The following is a 21,168-nucleotide window of genomic DNA, read 5'->3' as shown; positions in this document are numbered from 1 at the left end:
CCTATTTCTTCCAAGTGAAAGTCCAAATCCTTTTCACTGTCAAAAGGCCCTACAGGGTCAGGCCCCCGAGCCCCAGTGCCCAGCCACACTGACCTCTTTCCTGCTTCTCAAAGTCAACAAACACTTGACTTACAGCCTTTAAGTCGACTGTTCCTTCTGGCCAAGTGTTCTTCCTCCAGATATCCACATAGTTAACCTGCTCATGGGTTCAAATCCTTGCTCAAATAGCACCTTCTCAGTGAGATCCATCCCGACCAATCTATTTAAGGTTACACCCCACCTCCCCTTTTACACGCACGCTCTGTCCACTTTCCCTGATCCACACTTTCCATAACATTTGTCACCTTCCTACATACTACATAATTTACTTATTGATTATGTTTATTGTCTGTCTCTGCTCACCAGTGTATAAGTCCCACAAGGCAAGATTCTTGTCTGTTTTATTCACAGATGTATTCCAAATACCAAGGGCAGGCCTGCCTGGCACAAAGGAGGCACTTGAAAAAGACTTACTGAATGAACAAAAAATGATCCATGAAATGCACTTGGCACATTTCCTGATACACAGTAAGCATTTATTTAATGTTAGTCTTCAAAAAGAGGTAAGTATAGCTTTGATATTGATACAGAGCAGGGAATGGCCGCTAGCATAAGTTCTGGAACCAGAGATAACGCTGGACCTGAAGGGAGGCATTAGACAGAACCAGCCTCTGGGCTTATAGGCACACAGTGATAAAAACCCACGCAGCCTATGCAGATCTACTGCATAGCCTGCGGCATCTCATTTCATTTGGTCTGTCCTTCCTTAGTATTTTTGTGCTTTCCTTTAAATAAAATTACTTCAACTCATTTAACCTTTCTTCAAAGACATACCTTCCAACATTTTAACCTTGTTATTATTACTGTGTGAGCCCTGTGAAGTCAGTTCTCCCACAGTCCTTATGAATAAATGTGAAGCTCATAGCTGAATATTGGAGACAGACAAATAAAATAATTCTCAATTGGGCAGGCTATGTTGAATAAAAGCCTTCAATTGTCACATGCTGAGGAATACGAGCACAAAACAGGCCCTTTTGTGTAGATGATGAAGCCACCTTAAGATAGAATCATCCTGTTTTCCACCTTTTGGAATTCACAGTCCCTTAGGCAGGAAAAGGATCAAGAAGAGAGCACACTTTTTGGAATCTCTAGTTGTAACAACATGGTATGACAAATGCTGCACCCAGATTCTCCCAAAAATGGCTTTCCTTAGAGTGTCTATTCAATAGTGCTTTCACAGACTATTAACAGATGTTTCTCAGGAAAAAGGGAGAAGGGTGGGTCTTCAGTTAATTTAATTTAAGAAACTACACAATCAGCTTTAAGCAGCTTTCTTTACTGCAAGATTCTTGGAGATTTCATCTGCTGATGTGAAACTATGACTATGGAAGAGGATGGCATAATATCCAACTTTTCCTAAACTCACTTGGTCAAGGAAGCCCCTTTTGAAAGAGTTCCTTGAGAGGCCCATTTCATTTACTCAACAAATACTTATTGAACACCTACTCTGTGCCCATGTTGAGAGCACCTGGGAGCCAGTGGAATGCAGGACACACACAGTCCTTGTCCTCATGGAATTGACAGTCTAGGAGAGAAGGCACACGAAAGTCACACTTCAAAGTTGACAAATGTGATGAAAGGTAAAATATAGGCTGCCACAGAACTTTTGAGAAAGAATAGTGTTCAGTAAAGTGTACTGTGAAAAAGCCTAATTTAACTGTTTTCATGAATAAATTTTATCTTTGGGTAACTAATCACAAATTGTTTATCATTTACTGTGTATGTAACATTGTACTAAGTGATATTGGGAAACATAGATGCATAAGTCATGGACCTTGCTTTAAAACAACTTCTCTAATTGAAGTGAAGACCAATAAAAATAAAATGAAATAAACAATGCAAATCAGAATAAAATTCCACATAATTTTGAATGGTTCAGATACCCATTAAAACACTACCTGTCTTTCAGAGATAAAGTATCACAGCTTTGGGAAGGCCATCTTCCAACTCTGAACACCTACTGCACCTTAGGTTGAATTTTCCAGGACTTTTCACACTCTGCCTTATAGGATAATGATTTGCGTGCATCTCTGATCTACCACACTAAACAGTCAACTTTGTGGCACAGACCCTGGGTCTTTAACATCCTTGCATTCCTCATGGTGCATGGTGATTTGTGGAGACCAGCAAGGTACAATAGTTAAGATCAAAAAGTTTTGGAGTCATACCAACAGGCTGAATCCTGGTGTCGGTTTGAAACCTAGGGAGTTCCTCGGGTGAAATCTCAAACTGGTCCCCATACATGGAGGGTAAGGAGAGGCCAAAGAAAAAGGTAGACCACTCCAGATTGGTGACAGGTTTAATAAGCAAAGGAACTTGTATATCAGGCTCGTCCTAGTTGCCTGCAAGATGAGTAGATCTCCACATCCACCTTCCAGAACCTTGAGTTTATATAGAGACCTTAACGGGGTTCAGTAACGTTTCCAGTCCAGATGGTCTCAACAACACCTTACTATCTCAAGGCTATGTCCTTGAAATGGCTTCAGCTATGGCAACAGTGGCCAGAACATTCCAAGGACAGAAGAAGTCACGAGGAGCCTCCAGTTGCCCAGGTCCAGGTCGTGGGTCAAACGTTGGTCCTCTTGATGACCTCCTCTATCTCCTGGCTCTGGCATTCCCCAGCTGTATGACTTTGTTATACAGCATTTTCTTGTTGTTTCTAAAATGGAGACAATAATACCCATATCTACCTGATTGTGTTACTGTTTTAGCAGAGATGACGCATATAAAATAATTTAGTGCCTGACATTGTAAGTACTCAGTAATGGAAGATATTGTTATTATGTCCATTGTTATCGCACAGTGCCCTGCGATAAGTGCTTAGGCAATAAAGGTCTTGAGAGAATGGGAGAAGGAGGCCAGGTGCCAGAGGACGTGGCCCATTGCCTCATCCATCTCTCACAAAGTTCCGGTACAAATAAAGTTGGAAGAGGTTTTTAAAGATCCCTGGTGTCAGACTAACTAGCTATGACAGATCGCAGCCAAAGGACAGCAAGATGGGATAAATGATGTTGAACAGCCATGGGGAAGCCTGATGATGGGGGTGGAGAAGACTTGAAATCTGGCCTGAAGTGTTCAGATTTGATCTAAAGACCATAGGTAAAACTGAAGACTAAGGAAGAAGAAATAATTTTCAAGAAAGATTAACTTGCCAACCACAATCAACAGGAACTAGATGGAAAGAACTAGCATCTAAGAGACCAGTAAGTGACAGCCACGTAAATTAATAAAGTTGTCAGATCTAACACAGAGTCTGGCACCCATCTTTACACGCAGTGATAATTCATTAAGTGAATGAGGGCCTAGATAAAGGGGGACTTAGGGGAGAAATTACAATGTATATGCAAAGTGGGTTAGTTGCCATGAACTGAAATGCCTAGAAGATGATTCTGAACAACGAATTCCAGCATGGCATGGGGCCCACCATGAACCACCAAATACTTCCTATGAAACTACACTTTTCCTTAAGAAAATAATAATTTCATCACACAGTTAATTTAGTCACCAAACATGAACACCATTCACATAGGGAATCTCCATGCTTTTTAACAATGGATCTGAAATTAAATATATTGTGGGAAAAGCAGGTGAGAAGAGAGTTAAATCTTTTCTAGGGGTCTCTCGGAATATTACTCATATTTCTCTAAAGAATTTTTAACAAGCCATTTTCAGTCTTGCATTTATTTTACAGAAGAAAAAGTAAATATTGAAAATAGCTAAATGAGAACATAACGATATAATTGGTTATTTTAAAGGATCTGTTTTACTTTCTTGAAATAATAAAATACTCACTTTGACCTTGTTATATGCTAATGACTTTCTGAATCAAGATAGAAATTTGAAGGTGCAGTGTTTGATTTTTTTTTTTTTTTTTTGAAGTACTGTGGTTAAAGTCATGGGAATATTCCATCCCTTTCCAGTCTCCTTCTCCATGCAGTAACTTGGGGAGATTTGTTCTTGAAAATCCTAGTTAGAGTTATGAATGCATTTGCCCAGGGAAATAAGGCTATAAATGAATATGCACACTTGAAATGCTATTAGTTCTATATACCAGGTGTTTAATTTCCAGGCTAGACCACAAAAGGTAGTATAACCATAACATACCGAGTATATTACAAATTAATTTTGACACACAATCTGTTCATAATTTCAGGACTCTCTGAACACTTAAAAATTGGGCCATCAACTACATTTAGGCAATTCTTTTAGACTGACAAGTGGATTCATAGTAGCAAAATTTATACCTGCCCTATACAATTCTTGCACCACAGATTTCTAAATTCACAATTCTCAGGATGCTAGAGCTGGAGATATCTTCAGAATCACTCAGGCCACCTCCTCATTTTACATATAAATAAACTGAGGCCAAAGAGGTGAAATGATTTGTCCAAGGTCATTAGTTAGCAGGCAAGTTAGGACTTAAAAACAGTTACCAAGTTTTATATTATATACTCAGTTTTCATCTGAGAAAATGCCATTGATTGATTTACTCATTCATTCATTCACTCTTCATTCACATATTGAAGAACCATTTGCTGCATGCCTGCAATGTGCAGAATCTTCTGCTAGCTGCTGAGAGAATTCAAAGAACACAAATCAGCTTTTTCTCATAACTAACCAAGATCTAATTAGGCACAAAGACAGAGCATTAGAAAATTAAGTGCTGCACGAGAGTTACATAAACATAAAAGTTATGTCAACACACATGATTAAACGTGACTTGAGTTATTCAGATAATGTGTTATGAGTTCAGATGATGGCAAGATCAGGGTGGATTTGAGATGTCAGGAAAACCTTCACAAAAGACAGAATTTAGATCCACCAACCCATCTGTCCATTCAACAAATGCTATTGAGTACCCATATTTCCCATGTACTGAACCAAACCCTGGGAATATAACGATGAAAGACATTGTCTTTAATGTCCAAGATTCAGTCTAATAGGAAAGACAAAGAGAAGAGGTTAAGAAACAAGAGGTAGAAGGTACACATGGCATGTTTGTAAATTACTACTTATTTTAAATATAAGTAGAGGCAGGATTGGGATTAGGGAGGCAAACAAGAGAACTAGGGCACAAAATTTAAGGAAGCACTCACTCTCAAGGCACTGCAAATGCAGAGTCGACACTTGCACAGACCTGAGAGGTAGTGCCTCCTTAAATTTTATACCCTAGACAATTTACTTGCCTCATCCTAGTCCTGGCCCATTAGCACCATTTAGCCATCAAGCAAAGTGGCAGAATAGTGTAAATAACAACAACAGAACAAAACTCAGAAAACCCTGAATAGGAGTTGAAGAAAATCTGCCACTAAGCACCACATGATCTTCAGTAAGTTTTTTCATATCTCTGGGCCTCAGTTTCCTCTTCTGCAAGATGGAGGGGTTGACCTAGGTATCTTTTCAGACTATGACCTGCACAGCATGGAGTCTTCAGAAATAACCCAGATAAGGAGGGGCTGAGTGGGTAGAGCTCTAGATGCCCCACCCTTGCTTTAACCAGACTAGCCATCTTTTGTTAGTTTTATGTAAGATGATTCTTATACAATAGTTTGAAAAAAAGGTTTCAATGATTTTTCTAAAAAATCAATTAGAAAAATCAAACATCAGGTTGACCCTGGATGATCTCGAATATCTCTGGCAGTTGTCCATTTGCCTTTTCATCGGGGATCTGGTGTCTGCCCAGGGCCAGTGAGAAGAGTTATAACTATGGTTTCAGTGACTGGTGGTAGTAACTAAGTACTATCCAAGGCCATTGACCCCTTGTCAGTCCTCCGGTGAGTACATGAGTCCAGCTCTTCCCCACATGAAGTGCTGAATGAGTCTTGGTGAGTTGGGTGGAGAATAAGAAACAAGGGATAGGCTGAAAAACTAGGTCAATTTGATGCTAATCTGGGGGTGTGGTGGGAGTTAACAATCCATCAGTCTGGTGATGCCTTGGAATTGAAACCAGGAAGTACTGACGTAATCAAGTTTCATGCTCTTAAGATGATGCCTCTTGACTGCCATAGTACTTTCTATCTCCCTTCCAAAATACTACTTTGTCAATGATTGGTCACAAATTGTCACACATGAGTTGCTTATTGAACAAATCTTAGACTAACTTGGTGACTAACAAGTAAATCTATTGTTTGCTCCATTCTAAGAAGTGAGTTAATGATCTCTAAAGACCTGTGAGTCTTCACAAGCATCCTAAAGAAATAATCTGGACAAGGGGTATAGTGAGTGAATGGAGAAGAGAAAGCACAGTAGTCTGGTTCGTGTCTGTGAGGTGGCACAGTTATTGAAATAGCTATTTAGAATGTGATTTAAAAAAAAAAAAAGCATAGCCATAATCCTATTGTGTAAAACAAGGGTGGATATCTTCATGCTCCAAATGGCAAATACAAAGAATGACATTTAGTTTTAACAACATAGGGGACAAAATTGCTTTGATAATAAACCTTAGCCCTGTACCCAAATTGGAAGGGGTGCCTCAAAGACAAGACGAAGAGAAAGGAAGCTCCTAGGAGTTCACTTAAGGAATATCTACTTCATATCAGCACTTTGAAGACATCATCTCAGTTAATACAACAACTTAAGCTGGACAGTATTAGTCCTACATGTGGATAAAGAAACCAAGTTTCAGAGAGATTAAGTAAGATGTCCAAGTCATAAAGTAAATAATAAACGGCAGTTGGTCTTCAAATCCAGGTCTAATTCCAAAACGAGTGCTTTTCAGCACTCGTACAATCCCAAGGATGTGAAGGAAGGAATATAAAAATGTAATCATTTTCAGGGCTAGTCCAGTTTATGAGAGTCATAACTCCCAAGAAACCACAATATGAGGAGAGGCAGGGTGTGATGGAAAAAAGTCAGAAGGTTGTAAAAATCCATTGAGTCACTTAGGAGTTCTGTAAGTTAAAGGGGAGTGGAGTGGAGAGGAGGAGAGGGAGATGAGAACGTGATAAAACCTGACACACACTCAGTCTTCTACACCTTCTGGAAAGTTGGGGACACAATTGTGTAGTTCACCACTGCATGCCCCAGCAGTGAGCACAATGCCTGACTGTTGAATCAATAAATAAACAGCAAATGAAAGTTGAGGAGATAGAGATTGAGCTGCATGTACCACCCCAACTTTATGACAAATATGGGTTTTTAATATGCACATATTTCTACCATATGCATATGAAGGGAAAATGTATGCCTTTTGCGGCCTACTGGCCATATTCACAAAGCTCCTGCTTTTATTTCAAAGTGAACTTTACTCCTGGACTGAGCAGGTGATTGCTTGTTGGGTGTGTTTCAATCCGAACACCTCTCCTGACATGGTGGAGACTCCCCTTCTAACTCAGTTTGAGCGAGGCAATAATGAGACAGCCAAGCAAGAGTGAGGCGACCCCCACACCAACACCACCATATGCAGACTGACAAGAGAAATGGACCTGAGAAGCTGTTCCTCAGCCCTGATCTCTTCGGGCAATTGAAAACCACATAAAGAGGTTAGAGAGCGGGCAGGAGTTGGATTGATGGGGAAACTACTTTGGAGAGGACAGAGGTGCTGACCCACTCCCCACCTTGGATGGGAGGCACAAACTTCTAACCACGAGCTTAAAGACGACCCCTCAGAGAACCCTGCTGTCTAAACATGGCGATACAGAGTACCAAGGCCTGACTCACATTTGAGAAAGCTTAAAGTGGCTCTGGGAAGCAGCCTGATCACTTGCCGGGAAATCTAGACAGTGAGAGAAAGTGCTAACTACTTACTGAGGGAGGCGGGAGAGGAGTGCTCTTGTAGGATCATCCTACGTTCTCAGAGTTTTGTGGGGCAGAAGATGTGCATTCCGAGGGACCAATGGCTTGGGTTGTATTGGGTCTTGCTCAGTAGGGCCATCTGCAGTGGACTGAGATCTTCTGCAGAAAGAAGATGAGGCAGACCCCCTGGTTGCCCAGGGGTTGATAAAAGAATCCAGCAGATTTTCATCTGCCCCAGTCAATGGACCTGCTTGAGAGAAGGGCCTAGCAGAGATGTAGCATGAACTGTTGGCCTTGGGTAGACAGTACGTAGCCAGCGAGCCAAGCAAGCTCTGGATGATTCACTTACTTCTCTCCATGTACCCCATTCACCTTTGACCCTGGTGGGGTTCAAGACTACAACTCACCTGCTGAGTATATAGACAATAAGAGCAGAAGAACCACATTCCCTTCTCCCTCTGCAGACTTCTGCCCTGAGGCTGCCCCAGGCTGGAGGAAAGGAGTTCAGAGTCTCGATGATGAAACAAATGGAACGTTCTAGTTACTGAATTGAAACCGTTTTTACCAAAAGTGACTAGAGGACTTTTTATTTTCTGAGAGTGATCCGAAAAGTTATGCCTGCCTGAGTGTTCATTTAGGATGGCAAAGTATAATTTTCAAAAGATAAAAACATGACTGTCATATAAGCATAGAATAAACACGTGTCAAATTTACTTAACTCATTAGTGAGAGAGCCAGAAGGATGTTAATGCTGGTCCAATGAGCATTAGAGAAACTGAACATTTGTGGGAACTGACTGAGGCTAGAATATTGGAAGATGGAGAGATTAGAAAATGATTAAACTCCTGCAGGGCCATAAAATCATAACTTTGGGTTATTCTTTTCCTATCAGACAGAAATCATTTGCATCTTTACTGGCTAAAAATCTAAAAGTTAACATGCAGCACGACAAAGGGTGGGCCCCAATGAGGAGTAACGAACAATGGCATATTCCCAGAGAAAATCAAACAATCCTTGAAGGGTGGGCCTGTGAGACGATACTTCACTATGACACAGAAAGAACACACAGCCATCCTCTTGCCTTAGTTCCAAGTTTTTAATAATTTTTCTTAATAAAGATCAGGGGAAATTAGCGCCTCTCCACCCCTAATCAGTTTTAAAGGGCTGTGGGAGACAAAAACAAGGTTGCATTTTGATCCTGACCTGTGGGAGATGGTTGTTCAACCTACTGGATATATATTTTCAGGTCTGAGAAGGCGGCTCATGACCTGCTTTCCTGACCAGAAGAACAGAGATGTGGCGATCCAATTCATCATCAGGGCGCAAGACTCGAAGGCTCGACTCGAGCAAGGAGGAAGGAAGAGTTGAGACGACGAGAGGGCAAGAGGCTGGGAAAGGTTGCTCTCCTAACACAGTGCTTAGGATGATCTCTAGGGACAGGAGTGGGTCCAGTTGGGGAGAAGAAATAGAGGGCAAACCGGGCTTATTGGACAGCTTTCGTCTCTGGCATTCTCCAAAGCAAAGATAGGGTTTGTTTTGTTTTCAACTGTACCCTACATTAAGGTTCTATATTTTTCCAAGTAGCCTAAGAATCTTTGCTTAAAAAGAAATATACGTACACTGTCTACTTGACCAAAACATTAATGCATATTTAGTTTAATCTGGTCATTTACAGGAAACTTTAATGGGCTGTAGCCATTGTCCTTTGTAATTTAAGATAGCCAAATGTTTTCCAACAACTTGAAATGATGTTTTGTTCCTCGTTACCGATAGACTGCACACACCAGTGACTCCTCCACAGAGCGTTCTGACACGATGCAAATGTTTGTGGCATTCAATTGAAAGGAACACCGCGCTTGTTTAAGGGGGTGATACGCCCTGCCTTGCTCAAGCAGGCTAGTTTTTTCTTCTAAAAAGCAAAAAGGCATACCAGAGCCAGAAGTGCCTTCAGTTTGTTTTTCTAGAAAAACTGGTCCACCATGCCAAGTTTTCGCCAGGCTGTGGCGGTTCAAGCTTTTTCCTTGAATAAGGCCATGAAGAGTTAACTGCTGCTTATGATGGTCTGCCATCCTCCTGTAATCTAACACTGGAATTGAGCAGCCGGCCAAGCAGTGGAGTCCAAGCTAAAACAAAGAAGCAGATATGTGTTTCCAAAGAAAAAGACTTCTAAGACAGTGGTGGGACAGCAATTGGAATAATAGAAAACTGATAGGAAGGAAAACCCCAACACCATCCCAAAAAGAATGGAAAAAACAGCTCCAGGAAGGAGTGCACTGGAAAATATAATCTTAGAATGGTGATCTTTTCTAACACAGAGAATGATCAGAACGTAATTTTTCAAGAGCATGTATCATGTGTGACTGAAATGTCCCTTCTACAATAGTCACGAGATTGCCCTGTCGGCACAGCGATTGATGGACGCGGCAGGTAGTAGGTCTGCGGTCTCCAGCTGGGTGGTCACAGGGTGAGCACAGCAGTCAATTCCTAGCCTGGGGAAAGATGCTTATGCTTGAGGAAATGCCAATGTGGGGGAAGTTGCACCTTTATCTTAAGGGCATTCGTTCTTTGTCTTTAGGACATAGCGAATACTTAAAGCAGACATACAACGCATGCTCAACCTCCACGTCAGGCTCTTTTGGAAAAAACAAGATTAGACCAAATTAGTTTTACACCAAATGGCTTCCTTACATAACCCACTGCCGTTTGTTTACCAATACCTTCATCTTTCCACACTGTGTAACAAGGACTGGTGACTTTCCCAAGTACTGATCTTGCACTCATGATGAGAACGTTTTGAAAAAAGGTTAAAAACAAATGTTTTGGTTCCCAGTAACATACACTAAGAGACAAAAGTCAGAGATCCATAGATACATGTAACCACAAATTACTTACATACGCTTTTGAATGAATAAATTTTTACTTCTATTTGAATCCAGTTGGAGTAGGGAATCACAATCTTTCAAATAAACAAGTGGAGTAACACTGAAGCCTCAAGAGGGAATCATAGTCCCCTTCTGCCATTGCTTCACAGACTTACCTCAGACCAGCCAGCCTGCCTTTCCTCTCTAAGCTCCCTTTCTAGAAAACACCCTTCATGGAATGAGATGAAGAAGAAAGAGGAGGGAAATTAACTGCTTTGTTTAAGAGGCTTTTCTGGGTAGTTGAGACGGGAGTAAAAAGAAAAGATAATTTGAGTTGCTGAGCTGAAATGAGGAAGTGAGACATAGTAAATGAATTCCTTGTTTTCAAATTTTTAATGTCCAGCTCCTGTTATGGTGTAGAGTGTATTCAGAACAAAAACCAAGAAAGGTAGTAAGAACATTAGCAGAAGATTGAAAAGTTGTCTGTCATTTCCTCTGTGGAAACAAAAAATGAGTGATACTTTTGTATTCTTGTGGAAATCTAATTATAAACTCTCCTTCAGAGAAAGAATGAGCAACAAGTATCGGTCTTCACATAATTGAGGTTTAAGTCTTACCCACCTTTTGGGAGGGAGGAATTCTTAGTATGTTCAGAGGCTAGAAGCAAGCTTTGAATTACCTGTCACACAGGGAGCTCTCAGTGAAAACGATAGCTACCATTTATTAAGTGCCTACTATGTACCAGGCACATCCTAGGCACTTTGAGTACATTATTCTAGAATGTCTCAATGACAAAAAATTCTGAATTATTCTACAAAGTTCTAGTACCTAACACAGATGAGCCCCATTGGTGAAAAAGCACGCTATTATATGTACTCTGACACATAAACACTAATTGCTGGTGTGGGAGATCAGAATTTGCCAACCCAAAATGTGTCTCTTTGGCTTGATTATCTTTAAGAATGAAAGACTCAGAAAGAAACTTTGACCTTCCTCCTAACTGCCTAAAAGAATTTAAGATAGAAGGCCTGTTCTAGGAAGGAGCTTATATCATGGATAACTATAGTGTGAAATGAACTAGACGTGGTAGACAGGGAGGAACCTAGCAAGGCCCATTTGGTCAAAGTCCTCTCCATTTCTCATTGTCTCTGCAAGACATGGCAAATATTTGTTTATCAAACATTTGCTTTTCCATCTCCATGTGAAATGTCTTCCTCTGCTTTGAAGTCCCAAACCACTACCCCCAACAATCTCCTTTGTCTTTAGCTAAAGATGGTTGTTAAGGTGGTAGCTTTGGCCATTTTGATGAGTTACTCAGTTTTCCTGGGTTTCTCCCATGTATACATGTTGTTAAACTTTGTTTGATTTTCTCCTGTTATTCTGTCTCATGTCAATTTAATTCTTAGACAAGCCAGAGGACCTAGAGGGTAGAGGAATTGTCTTCCTCCCCTACACTAGTAAGCTTCTTCAGACTTCCCATCCTACTACAATTTTAGAACTCCAGTTAGTTCTTTAAAAACCTATGTTGGTTTTTAACTGTCATGCTTTACAACCTTTGGTAATTTCTGAAAATATTTTTCTATTGTTTTCATGAACAATAGTAATATAATAAAAAAACATTTACTAGGAAAGAAAAAATCAGCAGGTAAGATAGTTATTTTCAGATAGAAACTATGGATGGGTGCTATTCATGAAAAACCATATTTATAAAAATTGATTGTGAATTTCAAAGTGAAAATTCAGAAACAGACACTTCCCATCTATTTATTTATACCTTGATGAAAGGCAGAAAGGCCAAAGGCATTAAGATTAGGGGCACTCAAAATACCTTTATATTCAAATTTAGGACACAGGTTTTTTTCCAGATGTATTAAATAAAATGATTTTCAACATGTGGAATCACCTGACTTGTATATTGAGTACATTTATATTAAATTTAGTAACTCCTGGACACCAAAATTAGGATTCTATGAATACTGGCCTCGGTTTATGAATCCTTTACCTCCATCTTCTTTTATTCTAGAAAGTACTATTAAACTTCCTCTAATTTGGCCTTGAAATGAGACACTTCTTGTTGCTATTCCCTCTGTTTCACAGTTATTTATTTCCTCATTTATTTATTCAACCCTATTTAATTATATGTATAATGCATGGTAAAAATTGTAGACTCAAAGAGAAAAAAGAAACAGTCACTTTTTTTCAATTATCTTACATTGCAGGAATCAGATAACTTTAACACAGTGTGACATACTCTAATTATGGGTAAAGTTATGTAAAGGTGCTTTGGGTCTATAGAGAAGCAAGCTCTTAACAGCTGAAGGGATGTGGGGGATATGAAAAAAAATAGGAGTCAGCCAGTGGGTGTGGGGGGAGGGGCAGAGCAGCATTTCAGGCAGAAGGAAACAGCCGCTACAGACAAGAGGGTGGGGTCAAGGACATCAGATTCTAGAAATGACAAGTAATGAGGAAGGCTGAAGCACAGAGTCGTTGGGATGGAGGAAAGGTTAACCTGCGCCTGTAAAGGTAATCAGGACCAGATCATGAAGTCTCATGGTAGGAATTTTAACCAAAGGGCCAATTGAAGAGTTTAAAACTGGGAAAGAAGTCACAAGACCAGATGCTGTGTTTAGAAAATCCTTTTAGCCGTTGTGCGGAAGACAGCTCCACCTGAACACCAGCAAGGACCTGCTGTAGGGGTCTGAGTATGAAACGAGGAAGAAGTGAGCAAAATTAGTTGCTGTGGAACAGTTAGGGGGAGACAGACTTGGAAGTATTTGGAAGGCAGAATCAGCAAAACTGGTTGACAGACCGATGAGGGAAGACGAGAAAGCGGAAGGAAGAGAGGATACTGATGTCACTCGCTGACTATAGTCTCAGAAGGAGGAGAAGCAGAGTCATGGGAAAATCATAGATTCTGTCTGTGACATGTTGAACCCGAGGTGCCAGGGAGGTGCAGAAGTCGAGAATTCTGAGCCAGACTAAAACCCATTGAGGCCTCAGGCACTGAAACTCCAGCAATTAAACTAAAAACAATACAAAACCATACAAGGACAAGGGAGACCAAAAATGTTTTGTTTTTTCTAATAATGACCACTTTGGTACTTTCAAAAAATGTTACCAAAAATGTAGATTTAAGAAATATATATATCTATAAATATTTATTTATGTTTCTATAAATGTACTTATGTATAGAAATATACTTACATATTACTTTTTTTTCTGCCCCTGCTTGGCACATGACAGAAACGTGTGCATGGACAGACTGCCTGTTGGTAGTCCAGCCCGGGAGACGATCAGCAGGCGATGGTCAACTCTCCTTCCTTCTCTACAGCTTCCCATATGCTGAAAAGTTCACATATCTGCCCACAGAGAATGTACTTGGGGTTTTACACTAACATAAGCCCACAGAAATCGAACAGAGACAGTTCACATACATCTGAATATATCCAGTTAATGAGCCTCATTCTTGGCTGTTCTTGGTCTGTATCCATTTAGAGACGAAGCACTTGGCCTGCTGCTTATTTTTCATTTGATACCTTCCCTGCACTACCCTGTCTGCCTGTCCATAAGGAAGCAGCACTCATTTTCCATAAGCCGGTATTTCTCAGAAGGTTTCCATCAGAATCACCTGGAGGGCTTATGAAGCTAGATTGTTAGGTCCCACCCCCAGGGTTCTGGTTCAATAGGTCTGAGATGGGGTCTGAGAACCTACTTTCCTGACAATTTTACAGGTGATCCTTCTGCTGCTGGTCCGGGGAGCACAAGCTGACATGCCAATTTTCCACAGCCAAAGGAATTAGAAGAGAATTGAGACAAGAAATTTATTTTTTAAAATCACTGAAGTAGACATAAAGAAAAACTTGCTAAAAGTAAGACATGTTCATTATGAAAGGATAACCAGGGTAATTGGGGTGGGGGGTAGGGGGAGGTGTCTTGCTTTTGAGTGAAAGATGAGATTATTTGACGAGACATTCCACTGCATTTTGGTTTTGGAAAGCTGACCCTAAAAATATTTACGGGCAAGCATAAAAAGTCTCTCTACTTCAATTCAAAATGCAGTGGATGACAAAAAGGACAAAGCAACTAATTCTGCATTTCAAGACATTCTAGATAGCTGTCACATATACTGGCATAGAGTAAGACTGATCCTCTGAGAGAATGAAAAGTAATTTAAGTTGCTAGTTCTCAGTTAAGAAGCTGTCTTCAGTTGCTTGATTTCTGAATTTTTGAGAACCACATGCTGGTCTGTGAGCTAACACTGACTTTCCCAGTCAGCGAACAATCTTGGTCGGCTGCTTTACTCAGGTCACTGTTACCGTGGAAAAACAATCCTGATAAGAGGAATTTTAAAATGGCAGGAGAGTGGGAGAATAAATCATATTTAAAATGAGAAAACATGGCAAGGCTTGGAAACAGATTGGTAATGTAATTTTTTAAAGATATTTTCAGTTGATTAGAATTTAGAATTTTCATACAACTGTGGTATGACCCAGGCAACTCCCAACTTACAAACAAGTTCTATCTAAAAATCTCACTGGAAAATAATTTGTTTGGAATCAGAACAATTTCCAAATGACATTATTGTGCTTATAACATTCTATTTAAGGTTGCTAAGGGATTATTTTATTTCCAAATCCATAGAAAATTTACAAAATCTTCAAGATAACTGAAATACCAGATCATTGCTTGGAAAAGGTAGAAAAACCATCTTTCATAAAATAAACTTTCTATTTGATAGAATGTTAAAGAGAGCACGCAGTGGACTGGGAACTGCTTCATTACAAGCTGCGTGGTCTTGAGCAAGTCATTTACCTTCTCCCAACTTCAGTTTCCTCGATGGAAAATCTGTAGCGTTGGTTAAGAGGATTAAAAACAATGTTGAACTTGTGACGTTGGTTCAGAGCACTGGAAACAACGATGTAAACTCCTCCCCTCACAGCGCACAGTGCTGTCAGGATCATGATGCTTAGCATGCGTTCATTAACCACCCATCCTGTACCAGGAAGAACTCTAAGCATTTTCACGTTATTCCATTTAATCGTCAAAATAATCCTATGAGGTAGGCATTGCTATTTTCATTATCGTAAGTGGAGAACAGAAAAAGGAAATGGTTTAAAATGTTAATATTAAAAACTAGTCCCTAAGGAAAAAATAGCTTTAGCTAGAGAAGGGTGATAATCCTGGGCCAACATTAGTTATGCCATATTTCAACTATTATCTCGCTGATGCTTGAAACTGCCCTATGAGATTGGAGTGATTTTCTACATTTTATATACAAGTATTCCAATAATTAGCACATTTCGGAGTCTAATCCAGAGTAGGTATTGTAGAACCAGGAATTATGTGGAAGAGATTCAGGTTTATACAACTCCCATATCAGTTACAAAGCAGAGGTTTCAGTCTAGGACAATGTGGGCAAGGGGCAGAATAGCCTATAGCAGGTGGCCAATGGGAAGATGATAGGAAGTCAGGTGTAATCCATGGGGTGAATGTACCAGCGCTTCTGAAATCAGGTGTTTGTGATCTAGGGAACATCTGCATTTGATGGGTGGTAAATCTGCTAATATTCTAACATTCTGTACTCAAAAATTAGTTACAAATCTCTTGGTTCATGAGAAATTGTTATTTATAAATAAATGGTTTTGTTTACTATGGAGAAATAAATAATTCCCTCTCAAGGAGTCAGGGATTTTCAGCCAGTACCTTACTACATATGAAACCAGAATATACACTATTTCTGGAGCAAAAACAATTTGATGTTAACTATTTTAATGTCATATCCTGGTTATAATATACATCAGTTACGGGTTTAGTGTGAAGCAGAAACCCACATGACTTGGTATCTGTATTATTATCAATCTGGATTTTGACATAAGTTAGCTAAGCCTTGTCTTATTAAATAGCACAGGGTAAGAGAGTTCTGCTTATAGATAACATAGATGTTAAGGGAGAAAGATCCTTAAGAAAATAGAGGTTATAAATATAAGAGATTGATCATTTAAATAAGTCATTTTCTCTGAATGGAATTTTTAAGCATTAATTTACCAACTGAACCCTATCACTTGCTAGGCATTAGGCGAGGTGCTGGAAATACAAAGATGAATAAGAATGTTCTTGCCCTATAGGATTTCCCTGTCTAACGGGCAGACATTGGTAAACTGCTAGTTACAATACAAAGAGGTTAACACCATTACGGAGGCACGAACCTGGGAAGGCATTATGTATTCATTTCTCTCCTGGCTTGACTTCCAAATGAAAATTTGCTTTCTACTTGACCCCCAAATATCCCTGATTATTTTAAAATTTTTTGTCCCTGTATACACTTCACCCAGCTTCCCCTAACGTTGTCCTCAAAACCAAGAAATTAACATTGGCACAGCATTGCAGCAGGTTCTATGTCCTTTGTCCCCAATCTATGACAGTTCCTCAGACTTTCTGTCTTTCAGGACCTCGACATTTTTGAAGACACCCGGTCAGGTATTTTGTAGAATAGCCTCAGTTTGGCCTTGACTCATGTTTTCTCATGATTATCCCCAGGTTAAGGATTTGGGGAAGAATACCAGAGAAGCGAGGTGTCCTTGTCAGTGCGGGATGGCAGTGGGTACAGGATGTTCATGTCTCACCACTCATGATGATCACCTTGATTGCTTGTTTTAGGTGATATCTGCCAGGTTTTTCCACTGTAACATAATGCTTCTTCTTTTGTAATTAAATATTTGGGGGAAGTCCTTGATGTTTTGACTAAAGAAATTATCCAGATTTTTTTCTTGAAAATAGTCTTACGATAGCACAGAGTCATTGAATAGTCAAAATCATAGTATTAGAAGCCTAGAAATGAGATTATGTTTGTATTAAGAGCACTCAAGTACAAGATCTATGTTTGTAGTCTGTAAATGAATGTTCTGTTAAAGTCTTCAAACTCACATTTTCCAGGGGAAAGAGAACAAGAGAGACAAGTGAAGGATATTTATCAATGAATGGGGCATACATACAATGTATAATAAACGCATTGAGGGGCTCTCAATTCCCGATTACCATACCACTTGAATTTAGGAAATGACTACTCCCCTAAAGCTGGGAGCACAGATACTCCCAAGCATGCATCTGCAAGAGGTGTGAAAGGCACTTTTTAAGGGGCTCTCCTAAAGGGATGACCACCCCATTTTAATCAGGAGTACCTCCCAGCTGAAGCACTGATCTTCACGCATGACATAATTGAGGAGTAAATTACATAGAAAATATTTCTCCGGAAAATCCTGGGATGTGACCCTGATCTTAGAGGTGAGTATAAAGATAAGACAGCAGATTTATTGGTCAGCTATGAACACATACTATAGAAGTAATCACAGGAGAACAAGTGTAGAATTCCTGTTCGCCTGCTGTTTGTAGAACAAAATTTGCTGTGCAAAGCTAAAGATATGTCAACACTTTCCCATGAGAGATAATAATCAGGTCACAAAGAAACAGTAGAAAAACCTCTTACAAAAGTTTGGTTCACAAATCTAGCTAATATTACCAAATTTAATTATGCCAAATATCTTATTTGAGAAAAAATTTGGAAGCCTACAGAAAATATTAACAGTGGATGAGGCCAGCCAGATGGCGTAGTGGCTAAGTTCACACACTCTGCTTCTGCAGCTGGGGTTTGAGGGCCGGATCCTGGGCACAGAGCTAGCACCACCAATCAAGCCATGCTGTGGCAGTGTCCCACATAAAACAGAGGAAGACTGGCACAGACGATAGCTTGGGGACAATCTTCCTCAAGCAAAAAGAGGAAGATTGGCAACAGATGTTAGCTCAGGGCCAATCTTCCTCACAAAAACAAAATAAAAAAAACACTGAAGATCCCCCGGGGAAATGTTTTGGAGTCTTTTACTTTTTCATTGACGGTTCTGTACTATTAGACTTTATTTACTTATTGACCATGATCAGGTACTATGTTCAAATTGAAAATAAATCAGACAGGAAATTTTTTAAAATCCTATTTCTAGTAAATATTAAAGCCTTGCCATAAAGTTAAATAAAGGGAAGAATGGGGTAAATTCATCTCAGTAGAGGTTACTTACTGAAGTATCCACAGGACATTGTTAAAAGGTAATTAATGGTTCTAGAACGGCAGCTTGCGAAAGGGACTCTAGGTTTATATAAGCCTCAGTGGATGCCCCAGCATGTGGTCAGTTCAACGTTTAGCCGCTACGTAGACACATATTTCTCAGTGGAAGGTTACTGTTTCACACAGCAAAGAGGGAGACGGCTGTTTTTGCTCATTTAGACTTTGCATCATTTAGAACCCCGCCCCAAATTTTAAACTTATCGAAGTGAGGCCAAGATAAAATTATATTTCTGGTCTGTGAAAAGTAATAAAAGAACTCGACACAAATGGTATTACACTGAAAGGTTAAATGTTGATTTTTACATGATTATTTGGTATATGGTAAACTGGAGTACCTATTCATGAAAAAGCTAAACAGGAAAATGTCTGAATATTATACATACTGGGGAAAAACGGATCAACGAGGTTTATCTAGGACTCCCCTGAGAGCAAGGATTCCAGTTCCTCTTCAGAGAATCATCGGTCCCTCCAACCCCTGGGCGGCGCCCCCTTCCCCCTCACTGAGAGGAGTGAGGGCCTGTGGTCCCTCTTAAACTCTGGGCAAGCCGTTCAGTGCATAACTCGGCAAGTAACAGAATCCTGGCAGATTGAATGGTAGGTAAACATAGGAACAGGATACAGAATAAGTAAACATGCACAGGATACAGCTCTCTTGCAAAAAAAAAAAATTTTAAGCCAGTATTGAACAAATGTTACCCCTGATGAAGCACATTTATCGTTTTTTTCACGTTTTTGTTTTATTCATTTTTACTTTAGCATTTAATTGAGTTGCTGTGTTCCAGGTAAAGTCCTTTAGTTTTAAAGGTGCCCTTAGATAATTTTGTAACAATGTTTCGAATTAAGAAAAGGCTGCATTAAGTGTCTCAATAGTAAACAGAGTCAGCTTTGAAAAGATACTTTTTTGTTTCTCCGTTGGGGGAAAATGCTTGCATAAACTTATTTAGCAGTTAAGTACTAGGTAAAGAGTGCTTAGTACCTACTTCTGAATTCTTAGATCTCTTTAGTTTTCCTTGCCATTCAGTTTATTTTGGGTTCGAAAGAGGGTTTGCTCTGCAGAAAAGGATGCATGGGGTGGTAATGAAAGGAAAAGAAAAGTAATTCTAGAAAAGCCTAGGGTAGAACTTTTAATGATTCTCGTGCAACCATTGTGAGTTGTTGCTTTTTGTGTTGTTAAAACTCGGGAAAGTCTCTTTCCCAAGGTGTTCCTCACCTCCACCGCAGGACTCCGAGCCTGGGCTGCACCTGTCTCCCTCTCCCCTCCAGCTCGCGAAGTTTCCCTTCCCCAGGGTGCAGGCAGCATTCCTCCGCGAGTGGATTCCCCAGCTGGCTTTCCCCGGCTGCGCGTGACGTCCCCTAACACCTGTGCGGCCTCCGGCGCACAGCGCCCCCATCCCCGCCGCCAGGTACCGCCCCGGCCGGCTCCCCCTCCCCGGGGAGGTCCGGGTCCCGGGGCGAGCCTCGCGCGGGCCGGCAGGGGAGGGGCCGAGCCTCGGCCACGGCGCGCTCGAGCCCTCGCAGCCCGATCATCACATGACTCGACGGCGGCGGTAGCCGTGGCAGCAGCGGCCGCGCCGGCTCCGGGCTCGCCGGGTGGGCTCAGTTCCGCTCCCGCAGGAGCCGAGCGCGGGGACCCGGACCAGGACCTGCTGCAGCGGCGGCCGCCAGCCGCTCCGGAGCGCGCGGCTCTCCCCGGCCGGCCGGCCCGCTCCATGCCGCTGGGCGGCGGCGGGGTCCCGGCGCCAGGCGGCGGCGGCCCGGCGCGCGGGAGGCCGGGGCTCTGCCCCTTGCGGCACTAGGCTCGGCGCGGCGCGCCCGCCGCAGCCTGCATGCCCCGCGCTGCGCCTCGCCTGCCCGCCCCGCCGCGGCCGGGCGCCGGAGTAATATGCTCACGCGGGTGAAATCTGCCGTGGCCAATTTCATGGGCGGCATCATGGCTGGCGGCTCCGGCTCCGAGCACGGCGGCGGAGGCTCGGACCTGCCCCTGCGCTTCCCCTACGGGCGGCCCGAGTTCCTGGGGCTGTCTCAGGACGAGGTGGAGTGCAGCGCCGACCACATCGCCCGCCCCATCCTCATCCTCAAGGAGACCCGGCGGCTGCCCTGGGCCACTGGCTACGCAGAGTGAGTGCAGCGACACCCGCGGCGCCCCTGCTCTCCTCGCGGCCCTTCCCCGCACGGTTCCAGCCCTCCTCTCCTGGTTCCTCGGCCCCGGGGCTCTCCGCTGGCTGCCGGCGCCCAGGCCTCGGCGGGGACCTCTTTACTCACACCTGCCCTTCCTCTCTTCTCCCAGTCCCCTTCCCCCAGCCCCAAGGACGCCGCGTCTCCGGCCGGGTGTGGGTGGTAGATGGGGGGTGGCGGCGCTGG

At 41.7% G+C, this 21,168-nt stretch overlaps 1 protein-coding gene and 1 long non-coding RNA gene across 3 annotated transcripts in view; one reads left to right on the top strand and one right to left on the bottom strand.

The window, feature by feature from the left end:
- LOC106843773 (uncharacterized) overlaps positions 1 to 21,168 on the bottom strand; it is a 120,932-nt gene that overhangs the window by 73,683 nt on the left and 26,081 nt on the right. The gene's annotated exons all lie outside the window — the stretch shown is intronic.
- The window catches only part of PPM1H (protein phosphatase, Mg2+/Mn2+ dependent 1H), a 230,819-nt gene continuing 229,817 nt past the window's right edge, over positions 20,167 to 21,168 (top strand). Inside the window, exon 1 of one of the 2 annotated variants that reach the window (XM_044756404.2) lies at positions 20,167 to 20,925. In XM_044756404.2, coding sequence (XP_044612339.1) covers positions 20,690 to 20,925 — 236 coding nt within the window. In that variant the 5' untranslated portion in view covers positions 20,167 to 20,689. The remainder of the gene's footprint in view (positions 20,926 to 21,168) is intronic. The other variant, XM_014860942.3, reaches the window with a different exon arrangement.

Source organism: Equus asinus, chromosome 22 (assembly GCF_041296235.1).
Source record: "Equus asinus isolate D_3611 breed Donkey chromosome 22, EquAss-T2T_v2, whole genome shotgun sequence".
NCBI classification, from domain to species: domain Eukaryota; kingdom Metazoa; phylum Chordata; class Mammalia; order Perissodactyla; family Equidae; genus Equus; species Equus asinus.
Note: the sequence above shows the minus strand (reverse complement) of the source record. Positions and strands in the feature narration are given on the sequence as shown.